The sequence below is a fragment of the Oryzias melastigma genome, linkage group LG2 (genome assembly GCF_002922805.2).
Source record: "Oryzias melastigma strain HK-1 linkage group LG2, ASM292280v2, whole genome shotgun sequence".
Classification (NCBI taxonomy): Eukaryota; Metazoa; Chordata; class Actinopteri; order Beloniformes; family Adrianichthyidae; genus Oryzias; species Oryzias melastigma.
Window position 1 is genome coordinate 1808316 of NC_050513.1, and position 27047 is coordinate 1835362.

The window sequence follows — 27047 nt, forward strand, 5'->3', positions numbered from 1 at the left end:
CGTTTACCCATGGTGTTCTCACTGGACTGTCGCTACCTACTATTCAATTCAATGTTATTTCAATAGCCCAATATCACAAAGCAATTGTCTTATTGGTCTTTACACCGGTAATTGTACAAAAGAAAAAAATATATATCTACATAAGCAATAGCGGTTGTTAAACTAAACTAAAAAGACAAAGCTCATTAAATACAAACTCCTAAGGGAAAAAAAAATGATTCTAGGAAAAAAAAAGAAACCTCAGTGATGTCCACATGAAGGAGGGATCCTCTCCCAGGATAGACAGATGACGTACTAGGACTGTTGAAGAAGAATTAGCTTATCTAAATCTACAACTACATGTTTGAATAGCAAAGCAGATGGGCTTCACCCAAATCAAACTGGGTGACAGCTGGGGACGACGCAAGACGAGCCAGAGGCGAGGTCCACGGGCAAGAAGAGCCAGAAGAAAGGTATTTAGACAAGATGAGCCAGAGGCGAGGTCCACAGCCAAGATGAGCCACAGGCCAAGACGAGCCAAAGGCGAGGACAACGGCCAAGACGAGCCAGAGGCGAGGTCCACTGCCAAGTCGAGCCAGAGGCGAGTTCCACTGCCAAGACGAGCCAAAGGCAAGGACAACGGCCAAGACGAGCCAGGGGCGAGGACAACGGCCAAGATGAGCCAGGGGTGAGGACAACGGCCAAGACGAGCCAGAGGCGAGGTCCACGGCCAAGACGAGCCAGAGGCCAGGTCTACGCCCAAGATGAGCCACAGGCAAGGTTCTTAGCCAAGTCGAGCCAGAAGCGAGGTCCTCAGCCAAGACCAGCCAGAGGTGAGGTCCTTAGACACGATGGGCCAGAAGTGAGGTCCATGGCCAAGACGAGTCAGATACTAGTGCATGTCCACCAACAAAAGTTGGAAGAGACTTGATGCAAAATGTTAAAGGGGTACAAATCTCACCAATCTTGCTCCAGGGTTTTTCTTATTTTTTAATCATATAATTCCATCTGGGCACAAACCGCAACTATTAATTTCTCCTCCGTGATCAATTTTCAAGCAGTTGACACTTCCATGAATTGAAAAGGACAACATCCATTTGTTATTACCAAATCCGAGTCCCTGATTGGTCAAAGTTCAACCTGGTTTAACTTTCAACCTGTGTTCAATGGCCATGTGTTTTGTACTTGGAGCCCCAAAACGGTAATCGTAACTTGCGTAGCAACACAAGAATGCAAAACTTTTGAACACGGAACCTGAAACACACTTATACGTGTATTTACTGTCATGGATGGTGGTGTAGGACCCAAATGCAGGAGACAGGACATAAACTCAAACATAACAAAACCAGGAGAACAAACCAGTGACGTGACAGGACAGAGCAGAGCAAATGACATGACAATGAGAAACTGAAAACCAGACACTTAAATACACTGAGGTTGATTAACTAAACAAAAACAGCTGTGGATGATTAACCTGCACATGGTGAGACTGACAGGGAAAACATGACAAAACCAAAATGCTAGATCATGGCATTTACATTGCTTTTTTCAAATTTAAAGTGGTCGCTTGACAACCTGCCTTCAACGGTGATGTGAACTTAGCTTCAAGTGCTTTAAGCCTTTAAAGTAAGGAAAAGAGCTTTTAATTGCAAATGCCATATCCTTTTTTCACTTAACTCTTTAACTATCTGCTCAACCAAACTGTAGAGCACATTTGGAAATTATTAAAATGGGTTAAAGGGTTAAATCTAAAGTTTCTCCATATTTTAAACAAAGAGTATTGTGGAATCAGACCCTACAAAACAAAAATCAAACGGCAAAATTCCAAACAGCCTTCCAACAATTGCACAATGTTAAAGTTTCTCTGTTGAATGATTTCAGATATTTTGCAATAACTGTAACTTTGTGCACTAACACAATCTTAACACTTTTTGTACCACTGATATGTGAAAATAACATTTACAGGTTAGAAATTGACTCTCCAGCTGGAATGAATGCAAACTTTCATTTCTGAAAGCCCCATATGGACTATTTGTATTGCAGAATGATTGGATTTTGCTAATGAGATTAGCTTGATTCAATGTGCACATGGGATTGCCTTTTGCCTCAATGCCCTGGATGTGTGTGAGGTTGGCGGCGAAGCTACATCAACCGCTAAGTGACTGATTGAGAATAAAGGCATTAAACATTTGGACCGCACAGTGATGCAGCGTCAGAATATTCATGTTTGTGTTTGAAGAAGAGAGCCTAGTATTTCCCCCGCCTGTCCTCGATGCTGCATGGATTTGCATCTCATTGACAAAATGTAATAGCTAAAAAAGCCACTCTCTATGTCAGTTGCTCCTCAAATGAAAAGGATGCATGAAAAATAAAGTTTTTGTGTGTTAAGAGCAGCATGAGGCTTTTTATGAAATGAATAAAGAGCAGAATTAGATTGAGTGGATATGGAAGCATGTTCGTATATAAAATGTGAATGAAAAACATGTTTTTGTAGGTTTAAAACTGACTTTATGTGTCAAAGAGTCAGACTTTGATAGATTAGTGAATCCCTTTTGGCCTGAGTGATTGATGAGAGACATTGACCTTCAGGACAAAGACAAAACACACACATAGACGCCAGTCTGTCTGTTATTTTAAGAACTCCAACCATCGCATAATATCAAAAGCAATTCCTTACCCTAATAGAGGTTTTTTTTCCACATTGTGAAGACCTTTTAAGTGTCCATATGATGTTGGTCAGCCGTCAGGGATTGACTTTCCTGTCACGCAGTGTCTGTCTTAAAGTTCTGCATTGAATTCACTCCCTCTCCAAACGGGCTTTGTGTGAAATTGGGCCTTTTTTACGTGGAAGTCTGTCTGACGCTGATGGCAAAACAAGTTCAGAGTGGCTGACATCTTTGGTCTAATGACTGTCAACAGTCAACAACAAATAAAGATAAAAAGACATTTACACAGAGAAACTAGCCAAATAGATTATGTGTTTAAGCATAGGGTTTTTCTTTCACTCATTTCCTAATTTCTCCAAAAGCAGATTTTTTTTTCCAGTCTAATGAGAAGATATTTATTCTATATGCAAATGATAGGGACTCCAGTGGAACGGTGAGGTTACAGGGAGCAGAGATGAAGAAGGAGGTGGAGGACTTTCAGTACTTAAGGTCGAAAGTCCAAAGCAATCCAGAGAGTGTGGAAAGAGGAGTGTGCAAGCAGCTTGGAACACAAACAGGAAGTGTGATGCAGGAGAAACGAGTGTGTAAAAGGAAAGGTGGAAAAGACTATAGTGGAAGCAGCCATGTTGTTGACTTAAAGAATTAGGAGGTAGAGCTGGAGGTAAAGCAGATGAAGATGTTGAGGCTTTCTTTGGGAGTGAATCCATCAGAGGAAGAGCTCATGTTAGATGTTTTGTAGATAAGTGCGGGAAAGCAAGTTTGAGATGGTTTGGACACGATGAGAGCAGGGAGAGACAGTGATTATGTTGATAAAAGGACGCTGAGGTTGGTGCGACCAGGAAAGAGGCCCTAAAGGAAGACCAAAGTGGAAGTTAATGGAGGGCATGAGGGTGGTTGCTGTGAATGAGGAGAATACAGACGATAGGATTAGATAGAGGCGGAGGATTTTCTGTAGCAAACTCTGAAGGGACCAGCCAAACGATAAAGAAGATAGCAAGAAATTGACTACAAAGCTATGGATGGTTTACTCACTGTGCCGGTAAGATAAAAAAAATAGAAGCAATTTTTTATGCCACCAAATTCTGAATAAAAGTCACAGTTTTGACATCAAAATTTCAAAATGTAGAACTTAATTTGCAAAGAAAAAATCTTGAATATTTACTTTCAAAAGCTTTTTTTTATTTCAAAAAATATTTTTGCATTTGCAACCCAAATATTTTCAGATGTGTCTCATCTCGCTTTCTTCCTATCTTTGATTTTGCAATTTTTGTTGCAAACAAAAATATTTTTTGAAGGCAAAAAAGGTTTTAGTAACGTATGGATTGCGTTCCTTTCAATGAAGTGCTAACTGTTGAATCATGGAGGAGAAACAATAAGTGCAGTTTGTTCCTGGACGGACTTTTACAAGTTCAAGTCCTTCATCTGTCAACATAGAGCTGTCAAAGAATAGAAGTGAGATCAGATTTGCACCGTGCACCGGACGGGGATCAGGGGCGGGACTCCTAAGCCCAGCTCCAAAAGCCACGCCCCCTCTGAGGAGATTTTGGAAACAGAGGCTTCAGATCAACATGAAAATTGGCTTTTTAAGACATTTAGGTTCTGGGATTTTGGTTAAAAACTTCATAATTAAAACGTTTTCTTTGAAAATAAAAATCATTGTCAGAGGGAGACTTTAAAAATTGTGTGACTTAAAGCGACTTTGTTCCTGAGGGAAACTTGAATTATATGTTTGATTATATAAATAAGAAAAAAATCAAATGTAGAGGAGAAGCATTTTCAGAAAATGCACAAAAGCAGCAAAGACGGTAATTTCAAAGAGCTTTGAATCAGCTTATTAAAACATAATGATAAGTAACCCAAAGCAGAGTCACCGTAGCTTGATTTAGAAACATAAATTTGGTTGAACGACTTGAAAGTCAGTTATTTATAATGAATTTTAACAAGAACTGTAGAAGATGAGCCCACTCATCTTCTATCCAGATGATGAGCTGGTCAAAGCATGATAACATTCAGAGCTTCTACCTTTATTTCTGTCCCAAGCAGTCGATCATTCTTCATCAAGTTTAATATGAAAGGCGGCTGCTCCATTTCCACTGAAGCAGAAAATTCCAATATTAAGAACAAAACACTCAACTGTACAAACTGACTTCTTTCCAAGACCCAGTTTTTTTGGGGAAAATAATTTTGTTTGGTGCTGAATGAAAAGGTGCAGTGAAAAGGAAAACATATTAAAATTCCTCAAATGTGATTTCATTGGATCACGGAGCTGTCGCTGACTTTGCCTCCTCCATGTGCTCCACATTCATGAAAAGAATGAGGACTGCATTTTTTCATTTGCTCATACCAGGCCCACGGCATCCAATTATTTCACTCTTTTTAATGCCTTCGCAGCAAAAAAAAAAAAAAAAAAAGCCCTTCAAAGGCTCCTTCGCTGTTCCTTTCTGTGTCGGACAAGATTTCACACTTTTCTGTTATTTTGGACCTCCTTCCAAAAGAAACTGCTGCCTGGAATGCAATTCTAAACGTGCCGATGCCTCTTTTTCCATATTACTCTAATCTGAGCGCCGAATGCTGTGGGACGGTTTAAACTGATGGGAGAAAGGGGCTCAGGCTGGTCAGACCTAAAAAGGTAGCAAACCCATCTCCAGGCAAATTAAACTCTCTGAATGATACTCATTCTCTCAAATCTGATCGTGCTGTGGCTGCAGGATATGGTGTTCTACGAGTCCCAGTAAAGGACTCTTGATCCATTTACCTCCGTCACTCCTCCTTAGTTCACCAAAAAATCCCTTTTTTGTGCGTAATCTTGTGTGAATCATTGCAATGAAGGCGGGCTGCCCTGTAAAAGGCCTCTAAAAACACCAAATATGCCCTTTTTTTATTTATTTGGGAATAATAATCTGTTTGAATCATATTTTCACTTAGAATTTCAAAATAAAAACCCGTACCTCCATCATGTTGATTCACCACTCTCTAGAGAATTGTAAAAGAATGTAACATAAAGGAAAGAAAAACAAAGACCCAAGATGAAATTAATCTGGGATTTACTTTAAAAAAATGCACAGAATTTCAAGACTCAAAGTTTATAGGGACAGAAGAAAGTAAAGCTGGGAGGGGGAGGCTCAGTATTTAAATTGTAAAGACTAAGAGGCGCTAAATGAGTAGACCATTGGTTTGGAACAGGAAATAGAGTGAGATGAGAATTTCTATTAGAAATAAGCAAAACACACAATAAGACATGATAAACTGACATAAAAATGGATGAAACAACCAAGATTTCTATTTGCTTTTGAAAAGTAAATCTAATATATAGCAGAAGCTAGTTTTATGACAGTAAAAACAACACATATTGTGATTACATGTTTTTATAAATATGAACCACTAGAAATACACAACAGTCTTATGCTGTCACATACAAATAAACTTGCAAATGAGCATTATTTTTATTGTGGAATAAGTATGTAGCATTATATAGATTAAGGCTCACATCAGTTAAAAAGAAATGCTCTTTTATTATCCAATGCAAGTCTTTCAGAGCAAACACACATCAAAAAAATGTCATTCCATTATATCTGTAGGCAAAGAACGCAAACAAAAATGATAATACAAACAAAAACCACTAAGTAATGGGATTTTTTTTTTTTCATTTTTAATGTAAACACCCTCCAAATGCTTTCACATGCAAGAATATTCTTAACACTGCACAGAAGTGTATGGCATTTGTCATCCAGAATAACAAAAAAAGGTTTTACCCTAAAAGTGAGAAAAATTAGACACATTTCTGGACGTGTAGAAACTGAAGGTAAATAAACTTTGCAAATTATTATTTTTAAAAAAAGATAGGCAATAATGTCCCATGGTTTAGGTTAAATCTCCTTAAAAAGCTGCTCTGCGACTTCTCAGGTTGAACATTTAGAACCCTGTTCTCCCTTTGAGAGGCCAGTGAGAAATGTAACAGAATGCAAGAAAAATCTGGGTGAAATGCGGCTTTTATAAAAACGGGAGGAAGTCTTTCTGTGTCAAACGCTCTTTAGCCCCTGATGCTAAATCCCCCTTTGCAAATATACAGTTTAGGTTGATGTATTTCTTTTAAAAATGGCAGAAAACTTCAAGTTTCTCCAAGGTAGCTCCAACAATTTGACATGTTTTACCCAATGCAAAACTCTGCTTGCTCCAAACAGTTTATTTAGTTTTTTTGCAAAAATGTAACATTTGAAGTTTTGGGTAGAAAACTTATAGCTGCAGTGAAAAAGACTGAACCTGAGGAGTGAAATATTCTGCAGGAAATAAAGAAAACCTAAACTCCAGAGTTCCTGTAATCCTAAAGCATGCAAGAACAAAAAAGCAAAACATGGTAACAAAATATAAAGTTTAAGGCACATCAGCAGTGTGGAGTATAAAATGCAAATCTAGAAAAAGCAACGTTAAAGACTGAAAGAGTGAAATGCACATGGGTGAGGTGATATGATCAGGCTCGGCTCCCTCAGTGATATCAAGAGGGTGACCCAACACTGCCGCTCAAACCTGCACTGCAGCGTCTCAAAATTTACAGTTTTTCTCCTTTTTCCTCCAAAATTTGCAATTCAGTCTAATTTTTTGTTAATCTATTAAGGCATTTACGTGTAAGTTAATATTAAAACAGTCATTTGACCAGCTGTATCTTCCTTTCTCACCAACCACAACAGGTAAAAACCGGTTGATAGATCCGTCTTCAGCACCACATCAGCATTAGTTCTGTTTGTGTTATAGAAACAGGAAAAACTGATTTTGAAGGATGTCTGTCTGGTTTTATAGACAGATTCAGTCAGGTGAAATCAAGGGTGGATGAATTACAGCCCAGCTTTTCTTTTTCTGCCTCATCTTGATCACACTTCCTCAAAAAAGGCCATCTGGGACATGTAGGCAGAGTTTCGCTGGAAGACAAACAACAACAAACAGAAAGGTTTAATCAGAAATGTATAAAAATTCTAAAGCTTCTCAGCCAAAAAAAAAAAGAGAATTGAGAGTGAATCAAAATATTGGCAACTTTCCCGGAACAAAAGTAGATTCAGGTGTTTGTGTCTTTTATTTGTTAACAAGACACAAATAAAAGGACCAGAACTACAAGAGTGAGTTACATGAGAGATGATTTAAGTGGTAAATTAAATATATTTTACTAAAAAAACAAATTGTATCCATAGGATGTTAAGTGTGCATGATTTTATTAGTAAAATTTGATTTACAAAATTCACAAAAGTGAATCCAGTAGAATGATAAAATACTATTTTTACTCATTCATTGCTCGCTGCCCGTCAAAAAACATTTTCCTAAGCTTAACACTGTGGTCGCATGTGGGAGGAGCTACTAGCCAACGTTTTAATAGAGCGGTGTCTGTGTATGTCACAATATATGGAAGTTGAGAGGGTTATGATCAGGTTTATTTATTGTAAATAGTTCTAACAAATAAGCAGCGGGACCATTTTTTCTGTTTGAAAACACGACGAGGTCCATTCAAGTTTGTCACAGCACTCAAAGGAGACTTCTGCGTCTTATTCAGGCTGCAAAAGTGCAGCTACAGATGAGGAAATCTTGGTTGGTGATTTTAAGGAGGAGCTGCACGATTCTGTATGATACGTAGCTTATAATGATGCTGTTGGATCTCTCAGGACAGCTACTTAGTACAAAGAAGCACATTTTACTTGAAAAAAGTGTTTCCATTGCAGTTTTACGAAAAGTGTGCCTTTTGATACGCCCTAGAAACCCCCGCAAAACGTTTTTTTCAATAATTGTAAGTTTTTTTTTTATTCTGGTGTTTCTATTAAGAGAATTCATTTTCGAAAATCTAATTTGCGAAATTTCAGACTTAATGGAAATGCAGCCAATGATTAATATTCTACCCGGTGATTGAGTTGCTGCAAATGTTAAATGCCCAAAGCAACCAATCAAAGACTCAGCTTTGGGCAAGTGACTCATTCATTAAATGAGTCCAAATCAAACATGGAGGAGGATCTGATTGTTCTACCCCTGAACTTTATGATATTTTACTTATTTTCATCAAGAGAATAACAAAAAAAACAATCTAATTTTATTTTCTTTTTTCCCCTCTTGGACTAATGCGGGTCAGCCAGTCTTCAAACTGGGTCTCAGAGACACGGAAAGCGGCCGTCATTCAGAAGCAGCTCCTGCAGAGGGAGTGAAGCTCACCGTACTGGGACAATCTCTGAATGATCTCATCAACCCTGACATGGAGACGTGATTACTGATTACATTGCTCCTTGTGGCAATCACAGTAAAAAAATTTGATGGTAGCTTCTCCTGCAAGCCTCTGCAGCATCAAGCTAATGAACATATCTTTTTGCGTTTGGTGTGAACGCAGCATAAAGAAACCATACATACGTTGCTGTGAGTTATGTAGAGGGGGTCCTGCACGTATCCTCTAGCCTCACTGTGAAGGCTGTACAGGTTGGCTTGTTGCTGCTGCTGTTGCTGCTGCTGCTGCTCCTCCAGCTTCAAAGATTCGATCTCTGACTTCAGCTCCTTCAGCTGGTCTTGCAGGTGTTTGCTCTTCTCCATGTACTCCAGTCTGCATGACCACAAACATGTCAGAGAACGATTTAAGCTGCTGCTGCAGGGGCTCGACGTCCCGACTCACCTCTCTCTTTCGATCTCCATCGACAACCTCTTCATGTCGGAGTCCTTGAAGTCCAGGCGAGCAGCTGCTGGTTCGAAGCCAAAGTCTGCTGGTTCAGGGGGAGCAGGGGGGGTGGAGTAGGCCGCTATGAGCTGGAGGACAGGTGCAACAAGCGTCAGAGACACCATCCGGAAAATAAATCACATTATTACACTTTTCCATGTAGCTGTAAAAATAAAAAAATGACTCAGAATGTTTAAAAACAGAACCTCATGTCTTAAAATTTTCTTTGCTTAGCCAGATTAAACAGTCAAAGATGAGGCGGTCCAGGACTTTTCTCCAGTGCTGCAGGCCTTTTTGATATTTGAACATAAACTATACTTAAAGATAACGCTTCAAAAGAGCAACATGAACACATTAATTAAGAGTTTAATTAAACACCGATCTAACTAAAAGTGGGTTAAAAGTTTTTTAGAATTTTACATGAACATTCTTATCTGCCACGTATAAGTACTTTAGGAGCAACATTCGTGAATGACATTTCAACAGAAATTCGACAGACAGTTTAAACATTGAAATAATTCTATTTTAACTAAATACATGTTTTAATTTAATGACAAAACATCAAAAACATCTGACTTCAATAATGTGGTGAGGGTTGATGATTTAAACAGCCCTCATGTTTGGAACCAAAGGGCCTAAAAACCCAGTTTTTGCCTACTTTTAAATGTATCTCTATGTTTTGAATTTAAAAGATTACATGCATGTTTATTTTGTATCATTTTAATAAGCACGACCTCTCCTATGTGACACTAGCTGTATTTTGTCATTTTTCCATGTTGGACTCACGTACTAGACATAAAATCATGCAAAAACTGAAAATTCATTGTGGAAAAATTGGATTCTTTTTTCTGTGGAAACCCCCAAAAATGTTTAACCAACTGTTTTTACATCATATAATGATAGTTTTAGGGCTTAATTTGAATTTTAACAGCCCAGAAGCGAATGTCTAAGGAGCTAAAGGTGCCTTACAGAACATATGTCTATAAAATGATTTTTGATCAATTATTTTTGCTCAAATGTGAATAATAATAATTAAAAAGTTACTGAGAACTTGAGAAAAAAGGATTGATATTCATACTAATTCAGAATCGTAAATTATTAGCAAACAGAGTGATAGTTTTTTACAGGGTATGTCGTCTTGGTGATCTCCAGCAGCTTCTGTTTGGCTCTTCGTTCTGCATCCTTTGCTTCCGTCAGGTCCTGCTTCAGATGATCAGCCTCTTTCAGTCTGGAAACAGTTCAGTATTTTGGTTAGAATATTCTAATAACAATAATTTGATACATATGGATGGAAATGAAGTTAGAGCGTAAATCAAAGAGACATGATTGCAGACCTCCTCTCAGACTGCTCCACCAGTTTCACCGCCAGCTGCTCCGCCTCCCTCATCTTCTGCTCCATCAGCCTCTTCTCCTCCTTCGTCTTCATGGCAGCGACCTCCAACCTCTGTCGTTCTTGTTCTGCTTCGGCGGCCTTGTGAGCCAACAGCTTGGCTTCTTCCTCAGCAATCTGGGCCTTCTCTGCCAGCAGGTCTGCCGTTTCTTCAGATCGTATCTGCGTTCAAAAATTACACACACACACATTTAGAATTTTCGTTTTAACCATAGCGTCTAAAACACGTGTCAAATAACCAGCCCTCCAGATCCTTTTGTTTTATTGTTGTTAAAGGCTCGATGTTATCTTTCTAACTTGTATAATTTTGACAAAATGCATTTTTATGGAGAGTAAAATATTAAAAGTTATTTAAGGTTTAAGTTGATTTATTCTGGAATTATATTCCTTCATTTTTATTATTCATAATGATGTTAAAAAGTTACAGTTTTAAAGTTTTAAGAATTGTCATTGTGCTAGCTTTTTGGACTACTTTGGCATTTACTAAGATTTTTTTAGGCTATTTTACAGTTTAGCTAATATTTCAGCTACATGGTAGCTGTTTTAGCTAATTTCGACTTTTCTTTTAAAGATTTTTTAAGCTTTTTTGGAGTTTAGCTAATATTTACTCGCTAGCTATTTTGGCTAATTTAGGCTTTTTCAGTTTTTAAAGATATTTTGAAGTTTACCCATTTTTACAGATACATGCTAGCTGTTTTGGCTAACCTAAGTTTGTTTCTGATTTTGGCTAATTTGGCATGTATCTAATATTTTAGCTAGCTATCAGTTTCTGCGTTTTTAGCTATCAGTTTTAGCATCTTCAGCTATCAGCACTAGCATCTTTAGCGGCTAAATTCAGCTTACAGCATTCACACTAGCATTATTGCAGATAATGCTATATATCTAGTTCACAGTTTTTTTTAAATGTTAGTTTTAAAAATGTAGTTTATAAATGTTTATCCTGTTAATCCTAAGGTGTGTTTTGGATTTTGGCCCCCTGTACGATTAAATATGACTCCCTGGTCTAAGTGATGTAGTAGTTGCGTTAAACGTGTCTCACCAGGGCCTCATTGGCCAGCCGTGCTTCGTCCTGCAGCTGAAAAAGTCTTCGCTCCATCTCCTCTTTTGCACGTTCTGCTTCTTCTCTCATCTGTTTTTCCCGTGCCAGAATCTGGCGCTCCATCTTTATGAAGGCAAAAAAAAAAAACATTAAATAAATGTGATCGCATTTGGCTTTCAAACAACTCCTCCTACCAACCTTCTTACGGGCCTTCTCCTCTTTAGCCTGAGCCTTCATCTGTTGCACTTCAATTGAGTCCACCTTCCTCCTCCTCATAAATAGGTCGTGGTTCCCGATGCACAGCTGAAGGATCTAAATAAAGCATTAAAATTATTACACCCAATATCTTTATTGAATTGATGATTTTTTGTTTTAAGACATAAACCTACAAGCTTGTTGACACGAAGCTGAGATGAGTAGAACTTAAAAACGTCTTTCTTTTTGTCCAAAGGTTTGATCGTAAACTGTTGACAGGAAAAAAATAAATTGCAGTTTTGGTAGTTTAATAGTCTGTAAAAATGAGACAAAAGTGTGACAAATTTGGCTGATTTTAAACACCTCTTTTTCGCTGTAGGAGATGTTTCGGATTCCGCTCCACGGGAAGGACTTGTTGGGGTTGAGTTTGTTGTTGGGGCTGTAGATGTGAAGCCCCTGAGCATCCACTCCCAGTAACAAGTCTGTGTCCCTCTTATTTTGCTGTTGACGTAAGCCGACATGACAGTTATGTTTAAAGGTTGCATTTTTAATAGCAGCCATGCAAAATGCAACGGTCACAAACACACTCACGGTAATGTGGAAGTAGCTGACGCCGTACATCTCCAGGTCTTGAGCGATTTTGAGATATTCCATCTCAGCTTCGTCCCTACGGAGACAATATAGGGATGAAAGGGATATTGCATTATAATGCATTTCCTCACACCTGAGTGATGAAGTGTGAAAGCGCACCTTTTGTAAAGGTGTTAATTTGCCTTTGCATGCTGGATTTAAACTGTCTTACCTGGCGATACCTCTGTGCTCAGCGTACCAGGCTGTGATCTTCTCCTCCCACATGTCAGCTGTCATTTGGTATTGCATTAACACCTAAGATAACCCAATCACAAAGCATGCTGAACATTAAAAACACACACACACTAGCTGACAGTATTTTAAAAATGCATTTTTTATTACATAAACTCACCCTTTTTGGCAATAACTCATCTTGTGCCAAGAACCCGGGCTTGTGAAAGTTTGGATCATAATCTCCATACTGTAATAAACATTAAATACTATATAAAAAAGCCTAATGATCAAATTTGATGAGCTGTAACCAACAAAAAATTTACCTTTGCCTGGACAGCATATGAAGCCAACAAAACTGAGGCTTCAGGAGAGCAAAATATTTCCTCATCTAATATTTGCTTTTTCACCTAAACAAAAAAGACAAAAATGTTGGTATTGGAAGATGTACATGTACCATATTATATAAAAGAAAATGTACAAGAATACCTGTAAAAAGAAGAGGTGTTGTGTTATTTCTTGGACCAGTTCCTCCTCTACTTTTTCAGGGAAAAATTTGGCCAAGAAGTGAAACATTATGGGTGAGTCTTTTGGAACCTCTTGGTCCAAAACCTAATGGAGCAAATTAATGTAAAATAAATAAATAATTAAAAACCAGCTAAAATATGTGCAGCTGGTTGCAAAACACGTTGCATTTTCATTTTTTTTTTTTTACTTTTTTGGGGGGGATGAAGTGATTTTTACACAACTGTGATCTTGCTTACCCGTTTTTCCTGTTTCAACCATGCGTAAGTGTCCTTTACTGTGTATCTTAGTCCAAAAAACCAGGTTTCCCTCAACCCGACTGTGCGGCACACCAAATCAAACAGGTCCTTACCTTTCCATTTAACCTGAAAAAAATAAAACCATAAGATTTCTACATTTTGCAAACACAGAGCAAAAGCTTTGCTTGGACATCTGCCTAAAAATAGATAATGAAAAACATTGGAAAATCCAGTAATCTTAGTATTATGCTTTTAAATACTTACTAGGAGCAAATACAACTAGTTTGTTATTCCTTTATGCTCAAGAACATAAATATAAAGACAAATACATTAAGATATATATATGGAATTGCACATGAATTGTTTACAGAAGACATTTTTCAATAGTTCCTAAACAACAACAATGACAGTACCTCACAGCTAAACTCCATTTCAGCATCCATGGTAATGACTTTTACTTTGAAAGTCTTTGGCTGCTTCTTCTTTAATCCAAGGATAGACATTTTAAATCCCCAAAAACTTTATTAAAATAAAATGAAGAAAAAAATATTCCAGTAAATGTCTAATGGTATAGCTCAAAAATCAAGAGGAACTGTCTTTTAGAATACTTTTAGAGCAAAAAAATCGGAAATACCGTACAACTATTCCATAGGGAAAAAATGGGAGAACTTTAAAAAAAGTTTTGTCTAAGAAAGGCGCGTTTAATGTGATGAGGCCCTTTAACCAGGAGTAAAGTTAAAACCTGGAGTGGGGTGGGCTCCTGTGTTGGTAGTGACCAACGCTAAGCTAACTTCTTTCGATATTTCCTCAGCTGTGCCACAAAAACTGTCGAAAAATATTGTAAACTGAACGAAACGTTACAGAGGACGCCATAGTTATAAACATACTAAAGAAGACCTATTCTTTTAAAAAGTTAAACTCTTTCAAACAACCATTAAAATAACTTTGCTAATGGTAACAGCGGCTAACTAGTTAGCTAACAAATCAGAACGACTTTCCAGAAAAATTGTTGTTTTGACTCCCAGCGACTCTACAGGTGGGAAGGAGAACAGCACGTCAGGATGACCCTACTGCGCATGTCCTTGGGGCAGAGTGTGCCACCTTCAAGGAGTGTCGGACATATTTTACTACTGTCGATTTATGCTTTTAGTACAATGTAACAACTATCGTTACTGCTTTTGACACATCTGGGAATAATTTAGCTCTTCCATAAAAATAATTAGGTTGGTAAAAAAACACCATAATTGGTCATAAATGAAATTCCACACTAATGATAGAAAGTGTTCTTAAACATCACATTTCCTGATGGTGTTTACTGAAGGATAAAGATGAGTATATGATGGTACATATTAGTTTCGTAGGTTTATTATAATTTATATATTTCAATATTTCTCCCTAAGATAAGAAAATACAACTTTGTCTTTATCCGAACCTCAAAAAAGCTTGGTACGATTTATTTTAACAATTGATTTTTTAATTCTGCTGGTGAAATTTGATATTCGTGCATTAAAATCATTGACTGTAAAAATTGACTGTTATTTTTATATACAGTCTATGATTAAAATGCAATAATAAAACGCAATATTTTCCACAACACCTTACATATGTGAAATTTTCTATAAATTCTGTATCATACTCCACCAACAGCAGCCAATTCTTTGTATGTAATCACCAAAGACTTAATATATAATAATATTCCCCATCCATGCCCTATGTTCAGTACATTTTTTATTTAAAAAAAAAACAGGATTCTCCATCAAGTTTAAAGAACCAATTGAGTGAACAAGAGAATAAATAAATAAATAATAAAGACCATGTTTTAATTTTGAAGCAAAGCCTAATGAGGACAATAAACTATATTTTTATTTTATTTTATTTTATGTGACAGAGTATTGTCCAAAAACGCAGTCCCACACTCCAGTACACTAGGTGGCGCAATTGTGTTTAAAAACTCCAGGTTTCTAACGAAGAAGAAACGGTGGATGAGGGAAACCCACGGGGAAAACTTTAAACATTGCCTCTCGCGGTGGATGTTGATGGTTGCTTCTATATACTTTTATTTTGATGTCTTTGAAAGTTTGAAAGCATTAAAAACGGCCAATTTTCAATCAGCAAAGCTGCCAGGTAACGTTCGTCTACAATGTCCTGTGACTTTACAAACCTTGCTTAGTTCTACTAGCTGGTTAGCTGCAGTAGTATTTTAGTAAAATAAACAAAACTTTCAGTTCCTTTTTTTCCTTTTAAGTTTTGCAATACACGTTTCCAAACTAAATCCAAGAGGCTCGCTGCTTATGTTTATTTTAGACTCTAAAATTATATCTAAATTAATCTAAAGGAAATTTGTTCAAAATAGAATTTTCCTGTCATTTAATTACTGTTGACATAGTCTAATTCATTCTCAGAAAACCCCATACAGAATGCACTTTATATATGTTACTAATGTAAATGATAAATACAAAAACTTTTACTAATTGTACAATAAGCTAATTTATTAAATTTACCCATTCAGTTATTAGTTTTCTCCCAAATGTTTTATCAGTTGTTAGATGTTTTTTAAGGAATCAATAGGATAAAGCAATATTTAGCAACATCCACACTTAGACAATTATTTATGTATTGTTAAATTACCAATAGGTCTAGCAAAAAGATGTGTTGAATAAATGTTTATATTGGCTTACAGGTTAAAAAAAAACTGTAAAAGAGTACTTAAGAGAAGTTAGGATTTTAGATGAGGAATTATCTTAAGGGATTATAATTGTATATTCTTTTTTTTTCTAATTTGCTGAACAGATTTGTAAATCATGTCAGCCAATACATTTGAGGAGGTGAAAGCAACAGTCCTATCTGCTCATAAAAGCACCACATCGAGGGAAAAAGTCAACTTCTACAATTCATGGGCAAAGAACTATGATCAGGTGAGAAAATAAAAGTAAATATTTTGTGGAAAGTTTCTCCTCTAATAGATTTTTTTCTTCCAGTTCAGGATGGTTTATTGACTTCAATTTAAAAAAAGCATTTTGGTGACTATAAACATGGATGGATTGGTCACCAGATCCGTATTATTTAGATAATATTTAGAAGATGCAGAAAAAAATAAATAATGAAAGATAGTGCACAACTTTCTCTTCATCAATACACATAAATTAGTTATTGACAAAAAGTTAATTTACTGGTGAACTGTGAAAAGCAGAAATACCAAATTATAAGACTTTTTGCAGTTATTTATGTATTTGTTTCGTTAATAGCATGAGCATTTTTTTATTTCACTGGTTTTGAATGTCAAACATATATGAAGTTTTATATAAATGTTTATTTTTGATGCAAAATAAAGGCCACAATCTTTTTGTGTCATTATTTCATATAATGGCATTGGATGTTTGGTCTTTGGAAATGTGAGCAGCACTAATAGTTAATCCAGTAAAAGCAGAGAAAGCCATAGTTGCCATGACATCTAAAATGAAACAAAAATTTCAGAAGCGGCAGAGACAGCAGTGGCATGACACTGCCACCTGGTGGTCAGAAAGTGCATCGATTACCTTATTTTGTTTTTTTAATAAGCCATCTGCTGTAATTTCTACATTATAAGCAACACTTTTGTGAGCATAAGATATGTTTCTTCCAGTAAAATTGATCCTTCTAATTAACTACCATATTGCATTGAGGAGGATTTAATAAGAGTTTTAGATAAAACAGAGCATGTATTCTCTTTAACCTTTTTTTTAATGCCTTTCTTATCAGCATGTAGCTGTTCTGGACTATCGTGCACCAGCTCTGGCTGCAGACAGCGTCCTGTCACATTTCAGTGGTGCGCGAGAATCAGCTGCTGTATTGGATGTAGCTTGTGGTACCGGCCTGGTGGCCAAACAGGTGATGCGTTCACGGACTATTAAAATCTGAAGTGAAAAACAGACGTCTTGTTTTTGGAAACTATCTGTTATTTGTCTTTTTCTACAGATGAAAAAACGTGGATTTGAACTTTTTGTTGGAGTTGATGGAAGTGATGCAATGCTGGAAGAGGCAAAGGAGAGCGGATTGTACCAGGAGTTGAAACAGTGCCTCTTAGGGGAGGAAGCCTTTCCTGCAGAGTGGGGTAATAATATCAGTGTTATTTTACCCACTTCATTAATAATTAATTATCAATATGTGTGTGACGAAAAAGAAAAGAATAAATAAAAACATTACAATTGACTAGTAATACATGGGCTTTTTCCCTCTTCCTGTCATGAGCAGCAGGGTCATTTGATGTGGTCGTGACCGTGGGGGCGCTGAGCGTTGGTCAGGTTCCCGTTGAAGTGGTCAGAGACCTGTGCGAAGCCGCCAAACCAGGTGAGGGTTCAGCCTTTATCATGCTTCGTCTCAAGTCATGAAATATAATTAACACCCGCTTTTATCTGCCTTTCCACTAGGCGGCCTAATTTGCATGACAACGAGAAGTAACTGTGATAATCTGGAATACAAAATTGCTCTTGAGCGTGAGCTGAAACAGATGGAGAACGACGGCCTCTGGACTTGTGTGGAGGTCACAGACGTGAAGGACTGGGAGAGAGCTGTGTCAGAACAGGAGGATGGCTACATATCTGGAGCGGTTTACCTCTTCAAAAAAACTGTACATAAAAATATAACACTGTGATTCACTCCAGCATTATTTGATTTGATTCAAAATACTTCTTTAGGGTAGTATTTTTTGGCGTTGTTACATTAAACCAATTCACCATCTGTTGTGAACTTTTATCCAGAAAAGTCTTTGTTCTGATAACTTTCCGTCTATTGTAAAAGTGTTTCTACTGGGGTCTTTTAAGTGAAAGTGAGTCTTTTAGAGTCAATATTCTGCACATTCACCTAAAAAAAAGAGGAATTCTTCATAAAGGATGTTTTTTTTTCTCTACTTGGTCAAATTGCTTGTTGATGGAAAGGCAGAATTGAAAAGTTGAACGTCTCAGACTTCTCATTTATTTGCTTCATGTGCGGGAGCAGCTGGTGCATTTGCATGGAGATGACTAAATCAGTAAATGTTGACCTCCAAGCTCTCCCTATGCTTATTTTCCAGGGAAGTACCCATCAGGCTTCTGCTAGGACAAGTACACTGATCTCAAACAGACGAGAAAACAAGATCCTTCTCTCTGTTTCATGAACTGTCAGAGCCTGTTTTTACTAAATGCATCCCATAAAAGACCAACTAGATATTGGGATGTACTGCAGTCTGGTAAAAAAGTAAGAGAAAAAGACGTAGGATGTTCCATTAAATGAAAAACTAATTTATTTCATAATTACAGAAAATTTGAGCACATATAACCAACAAGATACCATCTTGACGACCAGCAATGCAGTTTTCTACAAAGGACATTTGGGTTTTTTCAATTATATCATATATGAATTATTGGGCTTCAGGAATTGCAGTTTTTAGTGGATAAAAACTAAAATAAAAATAAATAATTTTAGTGGATTAAGTCACAGTCCAGAGGATATAGGATGTAAAATTACATTTAAAAAAAACAACACTGGGTTCGTTTTACTTAAATTATTGCAGTCATGTTTTATGGCAGCATTCATTGTGTGTGGGGACATGAGGTGTCAATGGAGGAGTGGGTTGTTTTAATTTTATTTTTTATTATTTTTTGGTTTGTTTTTAACTGTAAAGCGCTTTAAGCTGCTCAAAGTATGATAAAAGTTTTTTTTTATAAATAAACCTTGATTTGATTTAATTTAATTTCATATATTTCAACTTGATTTGATTTAATTTAATCAAATTGATTTGATCTTGGAATATTACATTTTAGAAAGTCCAACATGAGTTTTTGTTCTATTGACATTTAACTTTCATGAAAGTCATAATATAAAATTTATTTGTTGTTGTTTTTGCAGCAATTTAACTCACCAAATTTTAAAATCACACCAAAAGAAGAATATCAATTATTCTTTTCTCATAAATGCTTTAATATGAAATGTATCTTCAGATTAATGATACCAACAGGTTGACCTAATTCAAATCCCAGTTACTGTCACAAATCAGAATCAGACATGTCAGAAGCTTCTTGGTTTAAAATTTTCTTCAAAGAAATGTTGATTAAATGTGGGTGTTCACCTGCATATGAACAGATGTGTTTTTTTTAGCATGAACCAAATGTAGACTTGTGGACACAAGATGTCAGTGTTCAACACAAATGTCAGGCCTGCATGTCATAGATGACATCATGCATGTGAAACCCATGCAATAGCCAAACAATATTCAAATCAGCAAAAACATGTTCCGCCTGTCACAAACATAAACATATCAAACTTATTAACACAAAATGTGCATCACGGTTTGACTGGCGTTCTACGCTCATTTAAAATTTAATTTAAAGAGCTTCAAAGTAAAGTGTTACAAAGCTGAATAAATCCTCTAATATTATGTTATCTCTCAAAATGCGTTTTTTTTTTGGCTAGTTTTTGCTTTTCTTCTTCTTTTTTTTTTGTAAATGTGTCCAATGGAAATAATTTTCTTAACCTGAGTGCTGAAATTTTCTTTTTTGAAAAGAGACAACAAAACCTTTGGTGTCACTTTCTGTCTAACCTGTTTGACCTGTGCTCAGTAGGAGCCAAAACTAGCTCTGACAGTCCAGGGCGGCTTCAGGGAGACTACATTTAAACTTTTACATAGAAAACAATCACATTTTTTAATATAAAGTAATAAGAAATAGTAAAGAAGTGCCATAATTGTTTAACATTTTATTGAAAAGTAGAGGTAAACATTCCCTGCATGGATGCTAAATTAAAATAAAATGTTAATTACATTGACAAACATTAGATATTTACATAAAATGGTGCTAAATAAGCTATTATATTAGCAAAAAATTGACTCTTTGTAGATATTTTCACATTTGATGTAAAAGACAAAGCATGTTCAAGGAAGAAATGACAAGAATTCCTTTTGACTTCCTTTAAGAATGAATTACATGACAGGAGTTTTTAAAAATTAATGATAAAAAAACAATGAAGGAAGGTGGGATAAAACATTTTTTCTGGTTATCTCACAGGAGAAAAAACTAAGCAAATATGATTTTTACAGTAAAAATTTAAAGTTGGAAGCACCTTTCCTAGTCAGTTTAAGAGCACAAAAACATGGTTTCCTTCATTTCCGTTTTTCCTTCAAAAATTTCTAAAACAAAATGACTCCCAACAGGTTTCATAAATAAGAGGTTACAGGGAGGTCATACAAAGCTTTTTAGAATAAAATATTTAAGTGTTTGAATTCATCTTTTTCTACATCACAGATAAGTTTTGGCTCCATCTATGGTGGCGTCTTCATTTTCACCACTGACTGATGAACTGTCCAACATTTCTCTTTTCTTCAGCTGGGATTTCGTGGTCAGTGCCTCGCTCAGTTCTGATATCGGTGACTCTGGTCTTTTCTCAGGCTCAGCTGATGGCGGCGCCCACGATCTCTCTGACTCCTCCGTCATCTCTACTTTAGGCAGAGGATTAAACGGAGAATTTGTGTAAGGAGGAGGGCTTGTACTCTTCTCCCTGTTGCTTTGAGGTTTGGACGTCATGACACTGGCAGGGTGATGGGATGCTGAGGGTACCCTGATGTACCCAGAACCCGGATGGGTCGACCCGTTGGAGCGAGCCACCAGGTAGTGAACAGAGGGACTCTTGTCAGCTTTGTGGGATTTGAGCGAACATGCAGAATTGATTAACAAACAGCCTCCAATGAAAAGCAAGATGGATGAAGCCCAGCCGATGTAAAGGCAGGCCCCCAGCTCCCGCGGCTGATTAGCCAAAGAAGGATTATAAAAGCGCTTCACTATCACCCCGGCTGTCCAAGACGTGGGAATCAGACAGAAGAGCCCGGAGGCTAGCAGCACCCCACCTGCTGCAATAGCCACCTTTTCCTTTTTCCCGCCTTCTTCATGATCCAAAAAGCGTGTGCACTTTCCCCCAACAAAGGCCAGAATGAAGCCTGCAGCGCCTGTAAGAATCGCAAGGACAGTGAGAGCCCTCGCTGCCTGAAGGTCAGAGGTCAGCGCGAGGACGGACTCGTAAGGCTTGCACTGTATTTGTCCCGTACTTTGCGTTATGCAAGTCATCCAGATGCCCTCCATGACTCTCTGTGAGGTCACGATGCTGGTGCCCACGAAGGCGGTGACCTTCCACATGGGTAGAATGCAGCAGATGATGGTCCCCGCCCAACCAACCAGGCACAGGACGCTGGCCAGCATCTGGATCGCGGTGGAGGCCATGATGCCGAAACAGAGGTCGCCGAAACGTCTTAATTAATGTTCACAGACCTGAGAGGAGCGCTCGTTTGGTTTCCTGGATTTTTTCTTTTGCAGCTGTGTCTCTCAGATCACGGGTCACCCGAGAGCTTCCTTTGTTCGATCTTCTTCAACTCTCCGTGTCTTTTTCATACCTCTCCATGGCTGTGCTTTTATTTTTTTAAATACAGCTGCTTTCAGAACGCCGAGCTCTGTCTGACTGGTTCAGTCGATTCTTCTGCCTTCGGTAACTTTTACCAAACACCAGGTGTTTTCACTTCATTTGTTTACAGGCAGTTTCCATCTGTCTGTCCCTCCCTCTTTGTATGACTAATTAGCTCCCTCTCCTCCCCTTCTTTCTGTCCTTTCTTTCCTTCTTTCTCTTCTCTTCCTCTGTCACCCAACCAGCCACGTGTGTGCTATTGGTCAGGTACAGATGCGCCACACCCAGTGGCAGTTAGATCATCTTTTCCTACCTCTTTATCCTGATTACAACACTTTAAAAACAAAGAGACACCAAATCACCTCATTAAAATGAATAAATGAAGACGACGGCAACATAGATGAATTATTTTCAAATTATTTTGCATTTTCCGAGAGAAATATATAATGCTTATTATTATTTTTCTCTGCACCTACATCTTAGCTAACACATGATGAACAAGTGCGGCATGTCTTTTTATGTAAAAGCAGGGGAAATTTTTTGTGAAACAAAACCGGTTTCGCTCACAGCATGTACACTGCTACCTAACCGGTTTGAAACACGACAACACCCCCAACCCACACATGAACACACAAAACCATCCTGGGTATTTCCTGCTAATTAAACCCCGTCTCACCTATTGTTTTCTTGTAAACTAATTCAGCTATTTTATGTATACTAACTAATGTAAACAACATCCTTCAACATTTTGTGCTTCTTTTTTAAACATTTTTTTGTTATTATCTTTCTTTTTAACCTAATCTAGTTTTCATTTGACTCCAGGAACTGAAACTCTGAGCCTGCGAAATGGAATTTGCCTGCAAAGAATCTCATGTGAACGTTTGGCATCATCGATACGAGCCGTGGACGGGAAAACTCTCCATTTAAATAAAGGTGCGGCGTCGTTCACCAACCCCTGTGTCACTGATCATGTATATTTGGCTTCATTAAGTTATTTTCTTGTTACACATGTATGTGTAACATGCCAAATTTTTAACACAGATGTTACTGTCAGCTTGATTTAAATTGGATTTTATATTTAGATTTTAATTTTGCTATGATAGAAACCAAAACTTTTAAAATTCAAAAGACTAAGTTAACAAATATCAACAATTAAGCCAACAATTTAGGTCCATCCTTCCATCTGCTTCTGCTTATCTGGAACTGAGATGTAAATGCTGCAAAAATCCCCACAGAAACTTCCTGCCGGAAGAAAGCCAAAACGTTCCCATGCCAACTGGGAGACATAGCTCCTCCAGTGTGTGTTTTCCGGGGCTTATTCCTGGTGGGATATGCTTGGAATGCCTCGTTGGACAGGAAGCTTCCAGAAGAACAACATCATCTGAAAAAGGTAGAGATTAAATGTTGCACTCTCGAGATGACTCCCCCCAGCCCCTGGTTGCATCCAGACATGTGAGCGGTTGTGGTGCAGGGTCAGAGTGGTCGACTTTGGTGCTTGGGAAAGATTCCCTACATTGCTCCTGGTGGTTACAGGTTGGCAGCATTAGTGTGTGAATATGTGGATGAACTGGATTGTGACTTTGTGCTTTAAGCGAGGTAGGAAAGTGCCATATAAGTACATACAGTTTACTACTCTGTCAATATTTACCATGAACCAGGGACGACTATTGTAGACTTTCTCCAAATCCGCAAATACATATCTGGATAGAAAAACTCCAATAAAACTTCAATCACTCTATCTGAGTAAAGTGTTGTTAGGAATCAGAGAGAGAGTGCTAAACGGACTACATCTCCCAGCAACCCCAGCATGCAGTTCCTGGATGCCTCTCACCTGACTCTCATTTGCCACTCACCCACATGACACGAGTTTTGTTTGAGCACTCTGCCTGCATTACCGAGCGTTTCTATCACCACCTGATCTTCTGTTTACCTGACCATACTTCGACCTACGATCTACACCTGTCCTGTTCTACCCAACGTCTGATCTCTGATGCTCCCATGCTCGTGCTTGACCACTGCCAGCCTGACCCTGATTTAGCTTAATGGCCATTTTAGCCATTTTTTGACACCTGTCTTCCTGTCTGAGCTGCATGTGGAACCTGCTGTTATTTCAAGATATTTTGCTGTAGTGCAAGTTATCCAAGTTATGAACTGACCAATTGGATGCCTGAGTAAAAGTAGGTGTCCTCTCGGCGAACGTTGAGGCGCTTGATTGACAGATTCTCCTGAGCCTGCTTTCAGTGGAAGGCGTGTGGCCTTCTAAGAAGCTCACTCCTGACTGAAGGAAGTGGTTGGCATAGAAATATAGATTCAGACTGACACAGACCAATCCCTACTTACTGAGTTCTAACATGATGACGGACATGTTGCAGAAAAATGGCAGCAGAATTGATTTAATTTGGTTGGAACCAGATGCATGTCATTTTCTATGGGTGACATCACATTCACTTGGTCCAATTCTCTTGCTCCAGGACACTCGAGTAGACTTTACCAATAAGCCTGTAGAGTGCTGTCTGTCCCCTTTTTAGCTGGAGCACATCCTCCAGTTCCACTTATTGAAAAGAGGAATCAACACCTCAACAAGACAGCCCCACAACATTCAGAGACTTGAACCTCGTCCACCTCTGGAGTCTTGTCACCAAGGAGCTTTCCTGGATCAGCCCACTCCCAGCCTCTGCTTATTCAACAGCTGTCACCGGAATTCCAGAGAGATCAACAGCTCGTACACCGGCTCTGAAAACTGCATCGGAGGAGAACTGCTTCCCCCTTCTGAGGCGCTGAATGGCTCTGCCAGAATTTCTTGAAAGTCTTCCTTTTTCATGACCAACTTGAGTATCTACCAGATCCAAGTTTTTGCCCCTGCCATTACCTACTTGTTATTTAGACGGATTTTTTGAAATTACTTAAAAATACTGTATAAGCTTTTGTTGTAATTGGCAATGACTGAGATTTATATATACAAAAATAACCAAAGCAAATCCAGATGGATACAAACATGATTTAAATAGTTTTTTTGTTATTTCCTCTTTTTGATTGATTTAATTCCCCATTTTCACGTTTATTAGCCGATTTTCTTCTGAATTTTAAAGTGTAAACAAATCCCCTCCAAAAATAAAAATAAAAAATAGAAAACAAAGAGTGAAAGAGTTTTGTCTTTTTATTTTAGTTATGTTTTTAAGTGTCAGATAGAATGCAATGTCACGCAACCTGTTCTTTAGGAAATCTTTCACAACCAGTTGCTAAACCAGATCAACCAAATATTTTTTTTCACTTTTGATTCATCAGTGTAAACAGCTTTACATGCAAAATAAAAGAATCTCTGCAACATTAATGACAGACAGACAGTGACAAAAAGTTGTATAAAAGCCAAACTACAAATCCAATCAAACAAAAAAGCTCTTTCTAGATAGCAAGAGTCAACCTCAATAACATAGCAATGTTTACTCACTAAGTATAAAATTCAGCATTTAGGTAGCTGTAACATTTGTAAATTTAAAATTTAAACACAGATTTTTCTTTCTTACACATACTGTAACAAAATCAAAGAAATAAAATAAAAAAAATAGACAAGTGTATAAATCTTAAAACACAACTTCCTTTAAGACAGACTATATAACAAATGTGAGGAGAAAAAAAACTAAAAACAGTAATGAATCAGAGGGTTAGACATATTCTTTGCTGCTCATAGACAGAGGCTTGGAGTACTTGATATCCTGAGCGTAATACTCTTCTTTTGGAGGACAAGAGCTGCAAAGGAGGCCTCCGCCCAGGAACAGCACCGCCGCAGATGCCCAGCCGATGTAAAGGGAGGCTCCCAGCTCTCTCTTCTGAGCATCTATCAGTAATGGGTTGTAAAAATCCTGAACGATGGTACTGGCAGTCCAGCAGACGGGAACCATCACCAGAAGACCGGAAATGAGGAAAACAACTCCAGCAGCGATGACCACTTTGACTTTTTGGATTTCGTCCGGTACAAGGTTGGTGCATTTCCCCCCAAAAACAGCCAGCACAATCCCTAAGACTCCAGCGACTATGGCGATGATGACCAGGGCTCTGGCCGCCTGCAGGTCCTGAGGCAAAGCCAGTAGGGAGTCGTAGATTTTGCATTGCATCTGTCCTGTACTCTGGGTGACACAGTTGAGCCATATACCTTCCCATATCACCTGGGAGGTGACAATATTGGATCCAATGAAGGCTGTCACCTTCCAGCACGGCAAAGCGCAGATGACGATGGTCCCCAGAACGCCCAAAATGGACAAAGCCAGGCCCAGAAGTTGCTTTCTGTTAGACACCATCTTGATCCTCTGATCTTGTCTCAAGAGATGTTGGAATATCTTCCTTCTGAGAGCTGGGGAGGTTTATTTGTAGACGGCAAAGTGGGAAGTGGTTTTACTCCCAATTTCAAGGAAAAGACTTACACTAAGTGAGTGTGGTGACTTGTTGTTAAAGAGCATTGCTTGGGAGGAGTTTGTTCAGCGACAGTTGCGACGTCATATGGATGTTGGTGACAAAAAATCCGGCCAGACTGGATAGCTCCACTGCAATTCTTTCTAAGAAAGGTATGTTTTTAGAGATGACGAGAAATCGCATCAGAAAAAACAAGAGTTTTTTCATTTATTTACAACAATCGTAAAACTCTAAAGTCACTACAATGTTTTAAGGAACTAATAAATGGAAATTAAACAACATCCAACCTCAGATTTGAACATGTGACTTTCAAAGAGACAGTGTGTCCAACCGAAACTGTAAGGTACAAAACATGCTTCAAGTAATTGCATAGGAACTTCATTTTAAATGACTGATGACTCACAGTTTTTGGCTCACGTGTATTTAAAGTAAAATCAATAATAAGTCCAAACAAATCTTAACTAAAAAAAAATGGTCAAACTTTTCTTATTGTGAAAATATCTTATCATGTGACAATTTTCTGGATTTTTTTTTAATATAAAAAAAAATACACAGGAACAAACTTATATTAATTGCTTAGAAATTCAAGGACATCAAGTAAAGCCTTTAATTTTCTTATCCGTTTCATTTAAGCGTTATAACTTAAATAATTGTTAGAAAAAAAACACGGACTAACTGAAAAATTAAACCAGCGTGTAGTACCCTGTTATTGTACTGCAATGACAGTCATAAA

The 27047-nt window shown here is 37.8% G+C and overlaps 4 protein-coding genes across 4 annotated transcripts; 1 reads left to right on the plus strand and 3 right to left on the minus strand.

Moving 5' to 3' along the window:
* Window positions 1-6073: 6073 nt before the first annotated feature.
* nf2b (neurofibromin 2b (merlin)) lies at window positions 6074-14010 on the minus strand. Its single transcript, XM_024266582.1, has 16 exons — window positions 13921-14010; window positions 13508-13633; window positions 13233-13355; window positions 13070-13153; window positions 12925-12993; window positions 12745-12827; window positions 12534-12609; window positions 12306-12443; window positions 12137-12211; window positions 11946-12059; window positions 11748-11870; window positions 10653-10870; window positions 10444-10546; window positions 9277-9407; window positions 9021-9207; window positions 6074-7558 (listed from the first exon to the last, which is right to left on the minus strand). Exons 1-16 carry the CDS (start codon window positions 14008-14010, stop codon window positions 7511-7513), a joined length of 1788 nt encoding a protein of 595 aa, XP_024122350.1. The 3' UTR covers window positions 6074-7510.
* Window positions 14011-15443: 1433 nt separating this feature from the next.
* mettl27 (methyltransferase like 27) lies at window positions 15444-18912 on the plus strand. Its single transcript, XM_024266583.2, has 6 exons — window positions 15444-15631; window positions 16298-16422; window positions 17246-17374; window positions 17462-17597; window positions 17738-17833; window positions 17914-18912. The coding sequence occupies exons 2-6, from the start codon at window positions 16309-16311 to the stop codon at window positions 18135-18137; spliced, it is 699 nt and encodes a 232-aa protein (XP_024122351.1). The 5' UTR covers window positions 15444-15631; window positions 16298-16308; the 3' UTR covers window positions 18138-18912.
* Window positions 18913-20411: 1499 nt separating this feature from the next.
* Window positions 20412-22204, minus strand: LOC112142907 (claudin-4). Its single transcript, XM_024266584.2, has one exon. It carries the CDS (start codon window positions 21727-21729, stop codon window positions 20755-20757), a length of 975 nt encoding a protein of 324 aa, XP_024122352.1. The 5' UTR covers window positions 21730-22204; the 3' UTR covers window positions 20412-20754.
* Window positions 22205-25046: 2842 nt separating this feature from the next.
* LOC112142908 (claudin-4) lies at window positions 25047-26562 on the minus strand. The gene has a single exon (XM_024266585.2). The coding sequence runs from the start codon at window positions 26200-26202 to the stop codon at window positions 25570-25572; it is 633 nt and encodes a 210-aa protein (XP_024122353.1). The 5' UTR covers window positions 26203-26562; the 3' UTR covers window positions 25047-25569.
* Window positions 26563-27047: the final 485 nt, after the last annotated feature.